The sequence below is a fragment of the Seriola lalandi genome, unplaced genomic scaffold, assembly GCF_002814215.2.
Source record: "Seriola lalandi dorsalis isolate HSWRI2012SDOR001 ecotype SW California unplaced genomic scaffold, Sedor1 jcf7180002054898, whole genome shotgun sequence".
Taxonomy (NCBI): domain Eukaryota; kingdom Metazoa; phylum Chordata; class Actinopteri; order Carangiformes; family Carangidae; genus Seriola; species Seriola lalandi.
In genome coordinates this window covers 5,594,082-5,612,866 of record NW_019525450.1, presented here as the reverse complement: position 1 = coordinate 5,612,866, position 18,785 = coordinate 5,594,082, and the positions used below count along the sequence as shown (strand labels likewise).

General features: G+C 42.7%; 1 protein-coding gene across 1 annotated transcript in view; it reads right to left on the bottom strand.

The window, feature by feature from the left end:
- Window positions 1-1,451: 1,451 nt before the first annotated feature.
- Window positions 1,452-18,785, bottom strand: part of nkd1 (NKD inhibitor of WNT signaling pathway 1) — a 32,931-nt gene continuing 15,597 nt past the window's right edge. The window contains exons 4-10 of the mRNA XM_023429701.2: window positions 15,285-15,342; window positions 10,998-11,101; window positions 10,764-10,859; window positions 8,621-8,768; window positions 7,671-7,752; window positions 7,093-7,220; window positions 1,452-6,474 (exon numbers count right to left, since the gene is read on the bottom strand). Coding sequence (XP_023285469.1) covers window positions 5,942-6,474; window positions 7,093-7,220; window positions 7,671-7,752; window positions 8,621-8,768; window positions 10,764-10,859; window positions 10,998-11,101; window positions 15,285-15,342 — 1,149 coding nt within the window. The 3' untranslated portion in view covers window positions 1,452-5,941. The remainder of the gene's footprint in view (window positions 6,475-7,092; window positions 7,221-7,670; window positions 7,753-8,620; window positions 8,769-10,763; window positions 10,860-10,997; window positions 11,102-15,284; window positions 15,343-18,785) is intronic.

Below are 18,785 nucleotides of genomic sequence, written 5' to 3'. Positions count from 1 at the left end.
GCTGCAGATGAAAGTGTGTGTGCATGTAGCGAGCGTGGCGTGGTGAGCAGCTGTGGTCAGCCAGATTTGGGAGCCTTCTGTGACACCACAGTTAAGATACAGCAGAGAGGAGCTTTACTTCACTACAAACACATACACACACGCTCGCACACACACATTTCCCCCTACCCCTCACATCAGTCCATCTCACTTCTTAGAAATTAAAGATAAAAATGTATTTCAAAGGAAAAGATGCACCACAAAAGAAGTACAAAATGCATTAGAAACCTAATCAGCATTGTAGAGAAATTATTCTTAATGACAAAAAATTACATTAGATATAACAATTATATATATATATATATATATATATATATATATATACACATAGCACGGCAGCATTAAACATGTTGACCTAAATAGTACAGGCCCTCACTCACCCAAATCCAGTGTTTTCTCGTTTTGATCCTGAAGTCCCCATATGGCCATAAGTCACACAGTTGCTGAGTGGATAACACTGTCGCCTCACAGCTAGACTTTGAGTGTGCATGTTTTCCATGTGTCTGTGCAGAGGAGGGGAAATGGGGGTTTATTGTAGGACTGAATATGGTCCGTCAATGGTTGTCTGCATTTATTTGTTTTATTTATTCATTTATTTATTATCCCTGTGAAAGACTTGTGACCTGTCAAGGCCCCCACGACCCTGCATGGAATAAGTGGGTACAGATACGGATGAATGGATGGATGGCTGGATGGTAAAGCGCTGACATAAATTGAAAAGCGGAGATCATGAAAATATTGCATTCATGTTCATCAAAAAAGTTCAAGCTAGTTAAACTTTTTACAGAGGGCAGCTAAATGTCATCCACTCACAGACTCCATGAGCCAATGAAATCTCCACATACAGCCTTTAAAATGATGGTTTCAGAACATCCATGTGTAAGAATCTGGTGTTTAATGACAAGAAGAAAGTGAATGTGAGAGAGATTGTACGGCGATAACACTGGCTGTAGACAGCAGTGCCTATTACCTTAAAAGAAAAGATCTAGGTTTTTGTTTATTTGTTTTGAGAGTTAAATGAGAAGATTAATACCACTGTCATGTCTGTATGGTAAATATGAAGCTATACTGCCAGCAGCCAGCTAACTTAGCTTAGCATAAAGACTGGAAATAAGGGCACCATTAAATATTCCGCCTACTAGCACCTCTAAAGCTCACTCATTAATATGCTCTATCTGGTTCTCTCTCAACAAGAAAACAAATATATATATATTTCCCAAAATGAAAGACCTACTTGTCAGTAGATGATATTTTTGCTTTTTGAATGCAATTCAGTACAAATGTTATGTTTTAGCATAAAGAATTGGTGTACTAATATCGTTAACTGGTACCTTTTATAAATAATATGTTCTTATTATACATACAATTGCACCGCACATATCTGAATGAAATAAGATGACTCCAACAGTCGGTGAGTTTATAAGGAACAGGTTCATACTTTAATAAAAGGGTATTTCCCTTGGCACAGATCTGCTATCAAATAAATAAAGCAATTAATCAAATACAATCTATATAAACTAAACAAAGTCATGAGAAACATTAGGAGGGAGGGGGATAGAAAACAGCTAGTGCTAAACAATTTTCTTTTACAACAAATACCATGTGAAAGTGTGTCTGTGTGTAGAGGAAGAAACAGCTTGTGGTAGAGGCAGAGAATTATTCCTCCCTGCTGAGTCAGATTGGTGTGGCGTAGGTATTGTCGGAGTACTAGCTGACAGTAGGCAAGAGAGATAGTTTGACAGTCATTCATTATAAATAAGCCTTATTTTCTTTCTAAATGACGCTGGTTTAATCTTTCTGCAGTCCACTATATACATCAGATTTTTTTTTAATTTTTGATATATGGATATTAGTGGAGCAATACATACTATATTAACATGGAGAGGTGGCTCTGAATATCCTACACAACAGGACAGACGATAATGGATCTAGAGCAGTTTGTATGACAAGATTGGACTTTTTTTTGGTTCCAAAAAGAAGCATTAATAATTTGAAATATTAAAGTTACACCCACTCTCACATAACAATCTGGCAAGCAAAATAATACAAATAAATTCTGGTGGATTTAGAGGCATAGCTGACAACTTGGCTGCTGATAAAAAAAAACAAAAACACCTGCACATGATCTTATTTTTCCCTCAGCAAATATAGATATATTGCCACTGTATGACAAGACAGAAGAGGGATTGTGACAGTGGTAAGGTTAACAATGAGGTTTTGACAACACGTTTTTTAAATGAAGAAATCTGTGTAATTAAAAACTGAAAAATAACTGTTTTCCCAACCCTTAACAAATGCTGTTGAGGTACCCTTGAGCAAAGTACAGCATCTAAAGATGCTCCAGAGACAGTGGTGGTCAAAAGGTAAGAAAGTACATCTGTAGTTTCTGGTGAGTAGTTTTTAAGTTTTGTAGTGTGACTTCTGGTAATTTTATGACTGTAAAGCAGGAGATTAACAAAAATGAGTTATGTGTCTTCAGTAAAACTCTCTCTGGGTGAAAGAAGTTTAAAAATTACAACCTGACCAAGCTTTTCACCCAAATTCCTTCAGAAGCCCTCGCTCACCGTGTCGAATCAGACCACCCTGCTGGGCGAGCAGTCGCCTGCTTGCTGTCCGTTCACACAAGACGACCGTTTCCACACAGCTTATATTTACAGTCATACACTGGTATCAACACTGTTTTGGGTGAGGTGCAAGCATTGACAAAGGAGTTACAGTGTTATGAGGGATCCAGTAACAAAGATTTGTTGCCCAGGAAAAGCAGTGTGAGGTGAAGAAGCTGAGGTATGGAACGCAGCTGTGATCCCCTCAGGGAATGACGCCGTATTCACCACCGGGTCCCATGAGATGACCCGTCTGCCTGGTGCCTCCTGCTAAAGGACAGCCCGCAGCTGTGAGAGGACATCGCAGGGCTGGCATACACTGCATTCTTGCTCATCACAAAAACACACATGCTTATGACAGACTAACACACTCAAACATAAGGGATAGTCTCAGCATGAAGCCTGCTAATGGTAAAGGGCTCTGGTTCACTCAGATCACCCCCCCTCTCTATGTGTGAGGCTACCTTAGAGCGAGGCACTTAAACTCTCATTGCTCTAAAGGTCAAGAGACTGGCCCCACTAGAATGAAACAGGAAAGTGCTGCAAAAGATCATGTCTGCTAAGCAAGAATATCAGTAGGAAAAACAGTGAATAATCCTGGAGAACATGCAACTCTAACTTCAGTGTCTCTGTCGCACCAGATGTGCCACGGGTAAGTTACATTTTTGCATGTGTTTTGCATGCGCCATCAACATCTGCATGTTTACAGCAGTGCCCTTAGAGCATCATGGGACAGGATGAGCAGGAGCCCGCAGGAGAGCAGCAGTGGTGAGTTATAGGTCTGGTGGAGACTGCAGGCCGGGCCCAGTGTTATCCAGCACCAGAGGAATGAGACAGCTGAAAGAGCCCTCGCCCCACCACACCACAAAGAAAGACCTGCTGACAGCTGGGGGACAGGAAGATGCCATGGAAACAGAGGAAGCAGCCGTGTGACCCTGGGCCAGTCCGAGAGGCCCGGACAACAGAGCTGCTGGGGAAAGTGCTGGCTTGAAAGTAAGAAAAGAAAAGCATGCATGACAACTCCCAGGTGTGAATATGCGTGACTGCTTGGCTCTGAAGCGGGGCGGTGGTGAAATATTACATGTCTGCTCAGCAAAAAAGAATTCCTTGCATTAATTACTGTAAAATAAAAGGTCAAACCCCGTATTGATAAATGAAGTCACCAACCTCCAACTGGCTGCACAGAGCAAGGTTCAATGTATGTAAAATATGCTAAAGGGCCTGAGGCAGAACTAGTGTACTCTACTGCTTTGATGTCATAGATCACGCCATGTCTAGTTTTGTTTTTAAGTGTGTCATGGGACTGAGGACATGTGAGTCAACTGCTGACATCTTGGACAGGCAAACAAAAAAAAGAGTCCTTTAGGCACAAACACCACCAGACTAAACAGAAGCATTATAGTATAAGTATTAGGGATCGACCGATTATCGGCCTGGTGGTAATATTCAGCATCCGATTATCAGTGTCGTTGTTTTTTTAACCGATAACAGATAAAATAAAATATCTCTGAGTAAACGTGTTATTGTGTTACATTTTAAAAGGGGAGAGGTAAATCCTCTTATTGGATGATAATAATAATATCAGATAAAGCTATCAAATAAGAGCATATTTAGGCCTCCAGGTGAATCAGTTCATAGGTGAGAACAGCACCAAAATCAACCAATTAATTTCAGTCACTTTGCAGCCTGTGCATTAGGAACATAGAGCTAAAACTAATGAAGTCTAATACAACAGTCCTTTAGTAAATCCTCCTTCCTCCTTGATTACAGATAATCAGTATTGGTATCGGCCTTGAAAAAAACCATATCGGTCAATCCCTTATATTTTAAAGGGGAAAGATAAGGTAGATATTTCTACCTTATCTTTATGCAGAACCCAGATACTAACGGTCTACATGAACAGCATGACGGCCATTAAATGACAGCTAAGCTTACATGAACTGAACTTGAGTAATATACTTTGATATGTATTCAAAAGTACAGCCGTGTCCTCATATTTCGTGCTCTAGACACACTACTGAACGTGACTGAACAGCACTGTTGAGAGTTGGGATTTTAGTCATTCAGCCTTTTACTTTGACTAATTATTGGGTCACGGTTACATAGCTAATCACATGGTGAGAGAGTTGAAATGGAGAGAGAGAATGAGGGACTGTGTGAGACTGAGTGAGTTAATACAGTTGTACATGTTCTTGTGAAAATGGGGCTCCAAGTGGTCTTATAAAATGTGGCTGTGTAGGGAAAACAAACATAAAAGCTTCAGATAGTGAATACAAAGATATCACATTATTAATAAAGCTTATAAAATTGATAACAATATATACCTTATGTACAGTAAATGTTAGTTAATAAAAGGAGCTTTTCGACACTTCAGTACTGCAGATCATGACATGATTTCTCTTATTTCAAAAAAAGTTTTGAAGTAATTTGAAAATAACTTCTGAATGCTTAGTCAAAGTCACCATTACAACAACAATTAGGATAAAATTAGAGGTAGCAGCGGATTTGGGATCTCTGTTCTTTTTTTTCCTTTTTTCTTTTACTTTTCCTTCCCATTAAACTTGCTTACGGGGTATTGCGTGCTTAGATCAGAATCTTCATTTTCATCTTCAAAAACCTGCCTGACAGCCAGCTTTAAATACTCACGCACCCATGAGCGCACTTCAAGTGGTTTTCAACAGACACCAGTGTCGTGACACTCACACACACACACACACACTCTTCCTACGCCCACACATTCACACAATGTTTCTCACACACACACACACACACACACACACACACACACACACACACACACACACACACACACACACACTATGCCCTGCTCTCCTATCATCTATATTCCTTCATATATTTTCATCTTTACACCACAGTCTTTCTTCCTCTCATCCCTCCTGTTCCTTAAAAACCTTTTGGCTTAGTGGTCTGGAAGGGCTGTGGTGCTGGTTTGGAGCCGTAGAGTTCATCAGGTAGTGGGATACAAAGTCTGGGGGAGAGGAGCTGTATATTAAATCTGTCCCTCCGTTCCTCCTCTCGAGCCCCAGCCGTGATCCTCTGTCCTGCTGCATACCCAAGTCTGACCAAGCTGTTTATAACACTGGTTAATAACATCTCAGCACTGGACTGCCCCTCCCATGATCCTCCTCTCCTCCCTATGTCCTGTGTCCAGTACAAAGCCACTGAAGGGCTAACTGCACAGTATTTGAGGAGGTGGTTGACTGTAGTCAGTGCCTGCAAGCCTGGTTGGGTTTTGTGGGGCTGCAGGAGTGCTGAGCTGTCACAGGCAGGGTTGAAATTCAGGACTGATAAAAATGGTGGTAGTGGTGATGGTGTTCATGGTGGTGGTGATGCTCGTGCCGCTGCACCACTTGCGCCAGCCCCCCCTCATAAAGCAGCACACTGGGCAGGTCCCTCACCTGCTCCTTCTCCACCACTGGTCCTGAAGCTGCCAGAGGGCCTAAAGCGCGGTAGCCCTGGCTCTCCTTGGACCGCTGCTTGTGTTTGCGGTAGGGGGCTGTGGACTGGTGAGGTGGGGTCTGGCTGGGTAGGGCCGGGGGAGGAGGTACACCTCGGCTTCTCATCACCCTGCCACTGATCTGTGCAGGTGGTGTGCGGCTGTGGGTCTTGGGAGAACGGAGGGCATGTTTCCCTGAGTCTTGGCCTCGCGGCCGGGGAGGGTGGAGGCTGTCCGGAGCAACAGTGTCCACAACAGTTTGCAAGCGGCGGTGGTGGGAATGGGAGTGGCCGTTTTCTGGTTCGTGGGAGCGAGAGCGTGTCTGGTTGGATGAGCGGGTCTGAGGCTCTGCCTTTGTCGGTTCTGTGACTGGAGCTGTGAAACACACAGACAAGCATTTATTTTAACTGAGAGCAGCATCAATGACAAACGTCAAGGTTGCAGGGAAACAACTCTGTCACAGGAGTGATGAATGTTGAGATTCATTACATTTGTACTCAAAACCCAGCAAAAAAGAAGAAGAAAAACAATCCATTATATGCAACTTATTTTGCCAACAGCTCACTAATGAAGATCCACTAAAAAGCTCCGAGGTAAGATTGTGGCAGCTTGATTTCAGGTTCTGTCTTCATGTGGATAACGCTGACACACCGTGACACAGAGCAGATCTCTGTTAGCGCTTTCCTAACAGAACCAACATAATCACATGTCATCGCTGACCATCAGATCAAGGCCGCTGCTTATTAGACCTAATACTTCACTTCACAACAGCCTGTTCTGTTGATGGGCTTTAGCCTTGAACACTTGATGTATTGTGCTTGCCTGAGCCCAGATGTTTGTACTGGCGAGCAGCTCAGTGGGCTGGTAGTTCCACCTAATGGCTCCAAGCAGGTGCCGCAGTAATGAGGGCCCCTGGATGCAGCTTCAAAGGGCCACGGTCTGTGTTTCTCCCTCCCCTCTCCCCCTCGTTACCCCTGGCCCCGGTCCACTCACCGGCTCCGAAGCGGGATGTGTAGTTTTCGATGCCTGCCAGGTCCAAGTAGTGGTTCCTGCGTTCCAGGTTCTCATCCACACAGTGGCGCTGGCAGCCCGGCTGGGTGTGGTGGTCACTGTGGTGGCGCCTGTGGACACAAGCGGCACCTCTCATTAGGTAGCAGTTTGGGTCAGTGAGGTTCAGTATGGTAGTGTTTGGAGAAAGTAAAACAAGTGTTCCTTATGATCAGGCAGCAGCATGCGAATTGTTAGAGAAGTGAGATTGTGACTGGAAAATCACAGGTTTAAACCTCAACTGGAAGTATCTGAACACAGGGCTAACTCTTCCCTCCACTGCTACCTCCTCCTTAGTACAGTGTAGGTAAATCTGGGCAAAACTAATTAAAGAGTAGACGACTATTGCAGATCTCAAGTGTGTGAACAACCACTACCCCTTGCAACTTTTATGAGAAAAGAAAAGGGGGATGTTCAAATCAGCGATCTAATAAAAAAAATCTGATGATGATAAACTTCATATTCTTCTTGTAGACACCACAAGCTTAAATAATAGAAACTGTGTTCAGAGGAGGTGGGTTTACCTTAGGAGTGCTCGAGTCTTCTTGTCTGCACTCTTGGGGTCTTCTGTACACTTGTCATTTTTCTCTCTGGGGTGGGACAAGTCTGTGAATGTGTGAAAGACAGGAGGCTATTATCAAAGAGAGCTACACAGAGCAGCCACACACACACACACTCATACACACACACACATACACATGACAACAGTCACACAAGCCTCAGAAGAAAGCAACCTTTGTTTTGGGGTTTTACTTTGAAGATCTATAGAAAAGGAAAAACAACAATGCTTCATTTATTCTATTTTCAACTCGCAGCCTCTTATAAGGCGTGAAATGAAATAAAAAAACTTGCAGACTTCAGAAATAGTTTATTAAGGCTGCGAGATCTGATGCAGTTTGAAATTAGCATGAAGGCAAGCGGTGATATTTTCAAAGCTTGCTCTGTTTGAATCTCTTGATGGATATTTATAGTCGAAACAATAGGACGCAAACACACAGGAATATATACTTTTTGAGATATTTTTCCCTGACTACTTGTTTACCAAGTCATCAGTGAGAAAAGTTAAGTTGAACGTAGCTATATTTTCCCAGCAGCTCTGAGAAGGGGGGGAGGAAGAGAGGGGGAGAAGAGGGGAGAAAAGGGAACTTTGGAGAAAAGAAAAATGGCTGTGGTTATCAAAAGGACTCGGCACATCTCTTAAGGTTTCTTTCAGAGTATTTGAAGGCACTGAGGGAGGGGGCCTTCTCTTGGCTCTGTCACTCCCCCCATCATTAAAAATGAACCCCATTGAGTGGGAGAGATGGAGCGACTCTGAGACTGCGAGGAACAAAGCTCTGACAGGCCTGAAGCAGCCGCCTTTCTGCATGACAACAAACACATCTCTGGCTGAGCTGACAGCAGGCAACACAAGGGAGACCCCAAAATGCCCTCTCTTCTCCTCCGCCCCCACCCACTGTGTTAATGCAAGCTTTACCTGCCGCACCCTGCGTGCAACTCCTCCACCGCTGGCTGGAATCAGGCGCCACCGAGAGCTTGACCCGCAACGTCTTGCTGCTGCCGGGAGAGTGGTTGACGGAGGTGTCCACGACCTCGTAGATGGTGTGGAGCAGGCTGGTGATATCCTGCGGGAGAGAGGTTATGGGAATGTGTTTGATCTGGGCTTTTTGATATGCAGCTTCCATTTATCACTTGATCACAACGTATAACAAAGATATTGTGTGGATTATTGGTAACACTGGTGCAGAGACACAGAGTTTCAGTGCACATATTTCACAGAAGGAATCAAGAACAAAGGGGCATGCTGTAGGAGACTATTCTTATTACTACACTGTTTGAATTCAGTATTCTGTAGCTTTGTGCATGTATCATAAACTTCATGCTAGCTAGGAATTTAAAGAAGTGACTCAGACAACAGCGAACAGAGAAACACACTGATGTCAGTTGTTTTAGTTCAGCTTTCCAAGTGAAACGATCAGACAGGGTGTAAAGACAAGTTATAAATTCATGAAAAGAAACGTCTCTGCGGTAGCAGGGGCGGCTGACTGAGATGTCAGACCTGATATCAGTCATGTTACAGCTGTGTGAGCTCTAGACTTTTTCTGTTTAATTCCTCAATGTCTTTTAAATGACTGAGATCACGTCTGCATACGGAGTGACATGTTTGTAGGTTTTCAAATAAGTGCAACAAAGAGCATGTATACATATACTCAAAAGCACACATTCAAATGCAAAGCAGCCCTGTCCTCGCATGATTCATGCAAACAGATGTTCTCATGTGACTGCAGGTCATTATGATGCTCTGCCTCAGGCCAAGGAAAAGGAGGGACAGAATTATAGGAACAAAGACAAATTAAACAATTACCAACATCAAAACTTTCAAATGAAAGGTGATTCCATGTTTACTTCAGGAAAAGATAGTTGACCGTATTTGGACTCCTTAATTTGCACATAAAATAACGCTGTCTCTTGTGGCTGTTTATATTATTTAAATATTCAGCACTGACAAGTGTTTGGTGCACCATACTGAGCTAATGACTCCCTCTTGGGTCTTGGCAACTACGCTGGATCTTTTCATAATAAACTCAGCTTTAATTGTCCATAAAGATTTCACCTGGTATGGATGTGAAATGAATTGACTCATAGAGTATCTCAAATCTCATCAGCGTTTTACTTTACGCAACTTCACCAAAAGCGCTTATGTGACCACACTGCTGAGAATTAAGCCACACAAAGACTCTACTAGTATAATTTTCACTCACTATACCACTCTGGCTCACAAAAAAAGGACTATTATGAATTCTTCAGGGACCGGTTCCACATACTGGTTTCAGATATAGATGAACTATAAATAAATAAATAAATGAAATAAAATAAAATCTTTTTCTTTTGCTTCCTTCTCTTTTTTATTTGTGTGAAGAGGTACAAAAAAAAAAAGAGTTTGAGAAGAAAGCTCTTCTTTCCTCCTCCAAGCCGCCGCCTGCCGTCTCATGAGCCGTGGAGCCACAGGCAATGCCAAAAAAACTGCACAGCCAACCACACAGAGGACAGCTCAAGTCTCTTTGCGCTGTTTCAAGTTGTTCTCAAAAAAACACAGGCCTTTCTGGATGTTCTCTCAGATCTGTACCAGGCAGACGCAAGCCACAAGGTACCTCGCAGGAGTGGGAACACACAGACAGTGCTGGATTTGGTTCTTAGGAGTGAGATTGGGTTAGAGGCTTATAGCTTCTATCCTCACTTTCTTTTTGGGCGTGGTAATACCAGAAAAAGTTAACAGGGAAGTTACTGATTCATTTCCAGGCAAAGATGAGATGGTGTTTTGTATAAGTAAGCTGTTTGATCTGTAATTTTTTTTGTGGCATTAACTTCAAATGTGTGTACTCAAAAATGTTTCTTTCATATTTTTTCCATTTATATTATTGCAAAGTACAGGAAAATGACAAATGCTAACTAGGTACGCTTGATATGAAAAAGGCTGAACGATTTACTTTTCAACAAAGTGACTACTGTGTGGTGTTGGCAGCTGTTTTGTTTTAATTGTCTGCTTTGTATTCATTTGCTTGCTTGTTCATTCATTCATTTCTCCAGGTTAAAACCGTTTCGGAGCAGATGGCTATTACCTCTCTGGTTACTTTGCCGTTGTTGTCAAAGTCGTAGAGGGTGAAGGTCCACTCCTGCCTGTTATCCTCTTCCACAGACACAGCGCACTCCAGCTCCTGAAACAGCACAGCATTGAACTATCAACATCATCCAGTGTGCATGTGAGTGTGTATTTGTGTGTGTGTCCTCCTGCCATTGCCCTAGTTTCATCCAGAGGGGAGGTAATAAACGTCCTGTTCAGTGTTGACACTCACTTCAAACTGGAGCTGTTTCTGTGGCCCTGCGGGGGATTGGCTGTCCCTCTCCTGCATCTTCTCCTCCACACAGCAGCTGTCTGTCTTCTCCGGGGGTAAAGCCACTGCAGCGACACACACACACAGACACACACACACAAAGATAAAAGAGGGAGCCTCGGGATGGTAACGTTGAGTGCAGTCATAACCTGAGGATATGCCGTTGCCTTCAAGTGTTCCTTGTAAGCTCCTACTTCCGAGCTTGGCAATCGCAATTAAGTTGTGTCACATATTCAAGTGCTCCTGGTTTGAAATAAATCTACACAGCCACACTCCTCACTCTTTTTGTCTTACTGAAATAAGATTTTTTATATTCATATTAGTAATATATTATATTTGAAGGCAGTATAGGTGCGGAAATAATACATACATAGTATCAACAATTTTGTTGGAGACTTCAGGTTTCAGAATTCAATTGAATTTTACTTGTACAGTGTATTTACATTATTTTCCTTTAATTTTCAAGGGTGGCAGAAAATCAAAGTATCTGACAAAAAATGCTCTTTGGATTATCACATGTCTAAAACGCTAAGGGGAAGCAATCGGAGCAAACTGATCTGTGATCTTTTGTTTCTTTTAAGACATTTTAAGTTGCTTCTACCAGTACTGAAAATACACTCGCGCTGCCAGGTTTGAGAAATGTTACTCAAATTGAGTTTCATGTCAAATAACAAGATAATTACTGCATCATTTCAGAGAGCAGAAGTGATGTAGAATCGAAACATCAAGACGGGAACCGGAGCTCAAAATGTCAATCCAGTGCAAAGAAAAATGTTTAAACTGTGACAGAACTGACTCTCTAGTGGCAAAAGCTCTTCCATCACCCACACATAAAGTAATAGTTTTTAAACTCTTAGCCACCATATATATCCCAGTGAGTTTGCACTGAGAGGGGATGTCAAACATGAAACTGAATGGTATAACATGCCTAAAACATGACAGAGTATTAGGTGGCTTTCGATTATAAATGGTGGAACTAAAACTGCATCTGAACATCAAAGGCCTATAGGACGCCCCTGAGTCCCCAGCTCAGTGCAGCAGAGCTCATCATTTCATGGAACGACATTCATTACATTACCATCCAGACGGAGAGTACAGGGAGACAGTCCAGAGGGAGCATTAATCTGTCGTATACATTTTAACAGTCAAACTGACGGCCAGACCAAACTGTGTAGAGCCTGACAACGTTTCCAATACCATAAATCAATGAAGGTTTCACTGTACTACACTTTATGACATAGATATTCCCAGACCACAACCCTGCTTTGTTATGATCAGTGAACACAAGTTACTGTATAGGGTGGGACTCCATTAGGAGTGCAATCCATTACAATTATGCAATTAAGACATTTGTGTAGCCTTAAGTGATGACTTAAAAAGTTATAACTGTGCAATACATTAAGGTAATATCTGCGGTCACGATTAATGGTAATGGTATTTTGGGATTGCATGGTATTGTAAGGTGGTCCACACTGGTGGACAGAAATAACACGACTGTCATTGTGTGGTTGGATGTTTTAGTTTCAGAGCCGGATGTTAGCCCAGCTCTAATGCTACCGGATATCCTTCTCTGCTTTGAAATTCAACATTTGTTTGACACACGAGGCCGCAGATACATGCAACATGTAACTGAGACCTGAGAGGTGTACGTGTCGGTCCCTTTGCGAGCCTCTATGAGTTATGGTTTCCCAGACACATCCTTGCTTCATCTTCATTGGTGTTTCAATGTAGCCTCTTACAGCTTTTACTCAGCCACAGCCCCTGTATGTTTCACTTCTCGTCATTAGCTTTGCTGTGTGTAAGCATCAGCCCCCCCTTTCCCCGCATCCAATCACAAACCTGTAGGCAGCAAACACACCCATAAACCCGCACAGACCACGCCCCTCTCTCTCCACCCTCCACAGCTCCTCTCTCCTCCCGCCACACTTTGAAGTTCCATTCTCAAACCTTTTGGATGAGGATCAGAAAGGCTGTAAAACAGAATCACTAATTAATTAAGCCAAGTCAAATCTGAAACACTGTTTGTTTGCTCGCCAACAGAGCAGACACAACAGCCCAATTTCTTTCCTCCTGATCCAAAGCAGATCAAAGCAGACCTGTCTCATCCCTGGGTAGGGGAAAATGCCAGAAATGAAAGGCATCGTCCCAGGGAGCTTTCACCAACTTTTTGGAGAGGAGCAGCATTTTGGGTCCTGCTGTTTGATCATCTGAGGTGCTCAAAGGGAACATTGTGTGCAGGGGCAAATCTGTTCCGTAGCAGGCTCAATATGGTGGTGAGATGCTTATCTCGGAGCTAATGAAATGCCGGGAGGAGTAACAGTAATCTGCTATCACCCTCCCTCCTCCACGACCCCCCACCCTCCACCACCACCAGAGACATAAGCCGGCTCTTTATGAGAGAAGCTGCCGCCAGGGGATTGGCTGCACATCAGATCTGAGGGGCAAGACGAGGGCAGCCGAGGCTGGCACCCTCCATGCCAAGCCTGCTCCAGCAACCCTGCTACACACACGTGCACGCATACACTTGAACACGCACACAAACACCAGTTCTGGCAGGTTAGGAAAGCTGCCACACACAGTGAGCAATCACACCCAGCTTAGCTTGGAGACCGTATTACACGTAACAGAGCCTGTCCCCCCTCATACATTCGGACAGCTCAGTGCTTGGTACCAAGGTGATTTTGGGATGGGCAGGATGAGATGGCCTTTGTAATTACTTTTCTCCTCCTTCAGAAACCACCACTGAAGTACTCAGCTTCTCATGAACAGGACACTTTGTATCCCTGCAGTCTCATTTAGCTATTTAGTGACCAACTTTAATCGGCAGCCTCCATGTGAACAGGTGTAATACAATCTGAGGCAAGGTGCTTCTGAACAAAAGGATACAGAACTTCATAAAAAGCCCATCTAGGCTGTTCTTGCATGCGTGCAGTACCGATGTTGAGTATCCTAAAGACACTTTCATCACTAAGCCCTTCTTCCCATCCTTGCAATTTTTGCCAGGAGGTTCCCAGAAAACTTCAATCCCCAGAAAACTTTATTTGGAAGTGCTTCCTTAAACCCAGAGGAAATTAGGTTTTCATGTACGTTCGCTGTCCTATCATCTTTGTTCTCACTGTTTTCCCTCCCATTCCCACGTTAGTCCACTTTGTCAGATCTATAGACAATGGATCTGATCACAGCAAAGTGTCTTGTTATGAGGACAATTTATTTCAAGCTAAAATAAAAAACTGTTTAGATAGCAATTTTCATTAGTAAGTTAACATAATAGCTACACATATAATATTTGACAATTTCTCAGGCAGACAAATTAATTTGGATGTATCCACTTCTGGCTCATAAAGTGAGTCCAAACTCCAGACGCTTGAAAAAGTGTGCTGGTATGAAACAGAAACTTGTTGATTACCTCAACTCCACTCAACTAGCAAAACTGTGGCCCATTCTCCCTGAATGAGACCCCACAAATATTCTAGTATGTGATATCTCTACACCCACAGACATGACACCGTGGCCGCCCCTTGCTTCCCATCAGTGGCTGAGTTTGCCTTCATAACTTGAATATGAGAAATAAAATTTCATTAACGTCTGAATTATGGATATATTCACTCATAAACTATGGAATCTTTTATTGAAGCAAATTATCTAAGCTCGCACCCGTTAATCATGGAGAATGAACAGAGCACCATACTCTAATTTACAACATCTGTCTTGAAGGGAGGACAAGCTCGGACCAGACTCCGGTTCAGCCCAATGACTAAACATAATTTCCAGCTCCATTTATCAGCCATGTTATCTCTTGTCTCTCTTCTCTATGAAGCACAACTGAAATAAAGGTCTCGCTTCCAAATTCTGGGCTGGTCTCATTCAACTTTGCATTTCAGCCTGCACCTCACGTCCAGTGCTGTCTTTAAATGGGAGGGAGAGACTTTCTTCTCCCGGAGCTCTTAATCCAGGATCACATCACATCAGGGAAAAAACATGGGGGAATGGAGGCACTTTGCAGAGCACCGCTGGGGGAGGGGTGGATAAGAGATGGAGGAGGTGAGGAGGCGGGAGGGAAGGTAAAGGGGACCTCATCAGCACATTGTTGGAGCTTAGCGAGTGGGTGTGGAGCAGAAGGGTAAAGAGGAACCACACAAGACAGTTGCAAACAGTATTTCTTGCAGGTTTTTCATTCAAATCAAACTAACAGGGACCACATGAACTGCTGCAACCTTTGGTGATGATGATGAAGAGCAAGGGGCCTACCTTCTAAGCGGTAGTGTTCATCACCAATCCCATCAGCACATGCTTCATCCATAGAGTCCTGGAGAGAGGAAGAGAGAGAGAACAAGACACATATATCAGTGCTTCAAGTCATACAGTGGAGAAGTATAATATTTTTGTCACGTAAAACAAACATCTTTAACAGTGCAAATCCACAGCACAGCTTTCCAACACTGAGTGACATGCCCAAATCGAAATTATAGCGTTTATACATCTATATATGAACAAAGTTTGACAGCTGCGTGCTGAGCTTGAACAGCAGCGGAAAGTTTAAGAGGCTAGTAATTGCAGGACTGAAATGAACTGAGCATAAGACTGGCAGTCGGAATTGAGACTATAAAATAAGTATCTAAATCACTGCCGTCGGCCCTGCAGGGAATTATGAGAAAGACGGCTGGTAGTAGAGGCTATTTCGGTGGCGGGCTATCGTTGCAGCGATATGTTCAGAGGCTTGTTTTGTCCCGGACAGTTTTCAACCGGGCCCCCTCTCCTGGCAGCTCTATCTGTTAGTGCATACCACAGAGACTGGCGGGACATGTGATCCCCGAACTTCGCTGTGGAAAAGTATGGCTCAGGTATCCATGTTGCATTACAGTCATCTGGCCAAAAAACCATTACTCATGGGCTGACAAACGCATATACATGCACACATTCGTACACACATACACACACATTCAGTGACCCACCCCTGTGCTTTCTTCCAGAGTTTCCCACTGCACATTAACTACTTTCAGTCAGTCATCAAAAATGAGACAAACTGCACACACTCTGCTTTGATTAAAGGTGATGATTAACCTTAATTAAAAATAGCTCCTTTAATGTAAGTGTACGAGCATTTGTGTTTCTTGTATACATGGTGGTGTGTGTGTGTGTGTGTGTGTGTGTGTGTGTGTGTGTGTGTGTGTGTGTGTGTGTGTGTGAGAGAGAGGCAAAGCTGTGACAGCGTGAGAGGGGATTTCTGTGTAATCCAGAGAGGTAGAAGGTCAGATGGTGTGATCTTACCCTCCTCAGACTAGTGCCGGCCAGGCTGCAGCATTGTAGGTGGCCTCAGGAAGAGAATACAGCAAACCACAGGACTAACTGACTGGCTGGCTGTATGACTGATTGCCCAAAGCAGGTATAAACCTGTGTTTGTTGTTGGTGTGGATAGGTCAACACACGTTACAGCCTAGCTTCCATTAGCCTGCTCCTAAGCTGGTTTTAATGCAGGTCAGACGCTGCTCAGCTTCGGGATGATAAAAGGGTCACCAGTAGTTTCTATGATAACTGCAGGATCACATAAGGGTTACAACAGAGTGCAAGAAAAAGATACTAGAGCTGTGAACTATGCTTGAACTGACAACTGGTGTAAACAAAAGTGTTTTACTTCACCAAATGTTTTTGAACAAGGTCAACAATGAACTTTCTTGCTTCAAATGGGTTTTGTTGACAGATGTTCAGACTATATAAACTATATCTAGACTTAAGTATGATATATGATTGCATCCAGTTTTGCACATTTGCCAACTAAATTGATAATTCTATTGTCGATAAATGCTTATGGCCATTAAATGACTAGTAAGTTAGTTCAACAGTCACAGTTGATGCATCATTTTCAACAGGCAATTCATTCATGTTAAATTAAAGATGGCTACTTCTGCAGGTCCTGCATTTGTAGGGTTTGTGGTACTTGTCAGCTTTAGTAGTGATGAAAATACCTAATATTTACTATAAGTTTAATTATGACTTCTCTCCTTCTGTCAATATACACACTTGCTTTCTACAACTTGTGTTCCACACAGATTGGTTGATGCGTGTTGACCCGCTCAGATAGGTCACAGTCATGGCTATGAGCCACATCACTGGGTAAGTGTAAATTACTCTGTGGTAACATTAACATTGGCCTCTGTTTCAATAATACCTCATAGATAAATAAAATCACTCCACAATCCAAATTCCTTTAATTCCTCACGCAGAGACACGTGCACACCCGTACACAAACACAGCATCTTGAAAGCATTTCAGTTTTTTGATGAATGATCCAAAATTATTGAGGGGTTAGCCAAGAACATGAGAAAAAAGGGGGAAGAGGAATGTGCTAATTGGTTGTTGTCTGTGGTGATGGATGGGAGCTGTATTATTAGTATGCTGGGGTTACTCTGGGATTTGCTCTGGTCAGTGTTAAGGAAAAAAATATCCCATGCTTTTTTTACTTTACACTCACACACGCATGCACGCACACACACATAAACACACTAACTCCCTCCCCTCATGAAAAGTCTCTGACCACTAAATAGAAATGGATATACAAGGAAGTAGAAAAAGAAAAACAGTATTTTCAAACTGGAGCAGAAAACCCAAATTTCTCATCATCCTTATAAGTGTATTTTTCTTTGCCCTGTCACTTGTTAGTTGTTAAGAAAAAAAAAGAAAGACAGTTCTCCTGGTTTGGAAACCATGTAATGATGGCAGGTATCCAATCTTAAAAAAAAAAAAAAAAAAAAAAAAAAATCTAATCAAATCATAAAAATATATGGGAATATTCAGTTTGAATTTTCGTTCTCAGCTTTGTGGACATCCTCTATGGAGCTCCTGATGGCACTACCACTTTCGAGCTTAGCTCTCAAGTTTCAGGCTTTGGCAGTGATTGATCAGATTGTCCTGGGCCGAAAAATAACATGCAAGAGTTCTAAAAATAAGATGTTTGCTTCTGAGTTTCCTGCTTTCCCACCAGCCAATTAGTCAGGGACACAATGAGGCAAATTTCTTTTTTCAACTCCAGAAAAGGGAGGTTTGGACGGCAGAAGCAACAGTTCTGCTTCCATCTTCCTGATATCATTTTTGCCTAATCTCCTTAGTCTGTGAATCATGTCTTGATATTATTCACAAACGTGGCGTTCTGAAAAGAGATAAAACTTATTTTAAAAAAGCATCAAATATTGTAAAAGGTTTTTAATATACCATACTGAAGGCAGAACAGAATTACATTATCACACACTAAAGAAGTAAGACATGAAGCAGTACTAGTAAAAGTGTTGTCACAGCATGTTAATGCTGGTTTTTGACGAGAAAGCAACTCAGTCCAGTTTGTCAAGCCACAGAGGAAAAAGGTTTGAACTCACTCCTTTCACTTTGACTTAAAATGAAGGCCCTCAGAGTGGATTTTGCCCCAAACTGTGATGCTGGTCATCCCTCTCTAAAATGATTTCTCAACTAATGAGTACAGATGAGCTCAACTGATGCAACATTTACAAACAGTTAGTGAATCTGAATGGTCAAGGCTGGCAATGAGAAAACGGGGTCTCATTAGTTTCTAGTACACATGTACTGTATGCATGCACAATGACCAGCTAAATGTATGAAAACGGTAAAAGAGCCATCATTTGGTCCAGCAATGAGCCAATAATGGGCTTCTCTTGGGAACCTCACTAATTCAAGGATCAGAGGTCACTGTGGGAGAAGCTACCCCCCACCCCCAGTGGCTCAATTTCAGTGCAAACGATG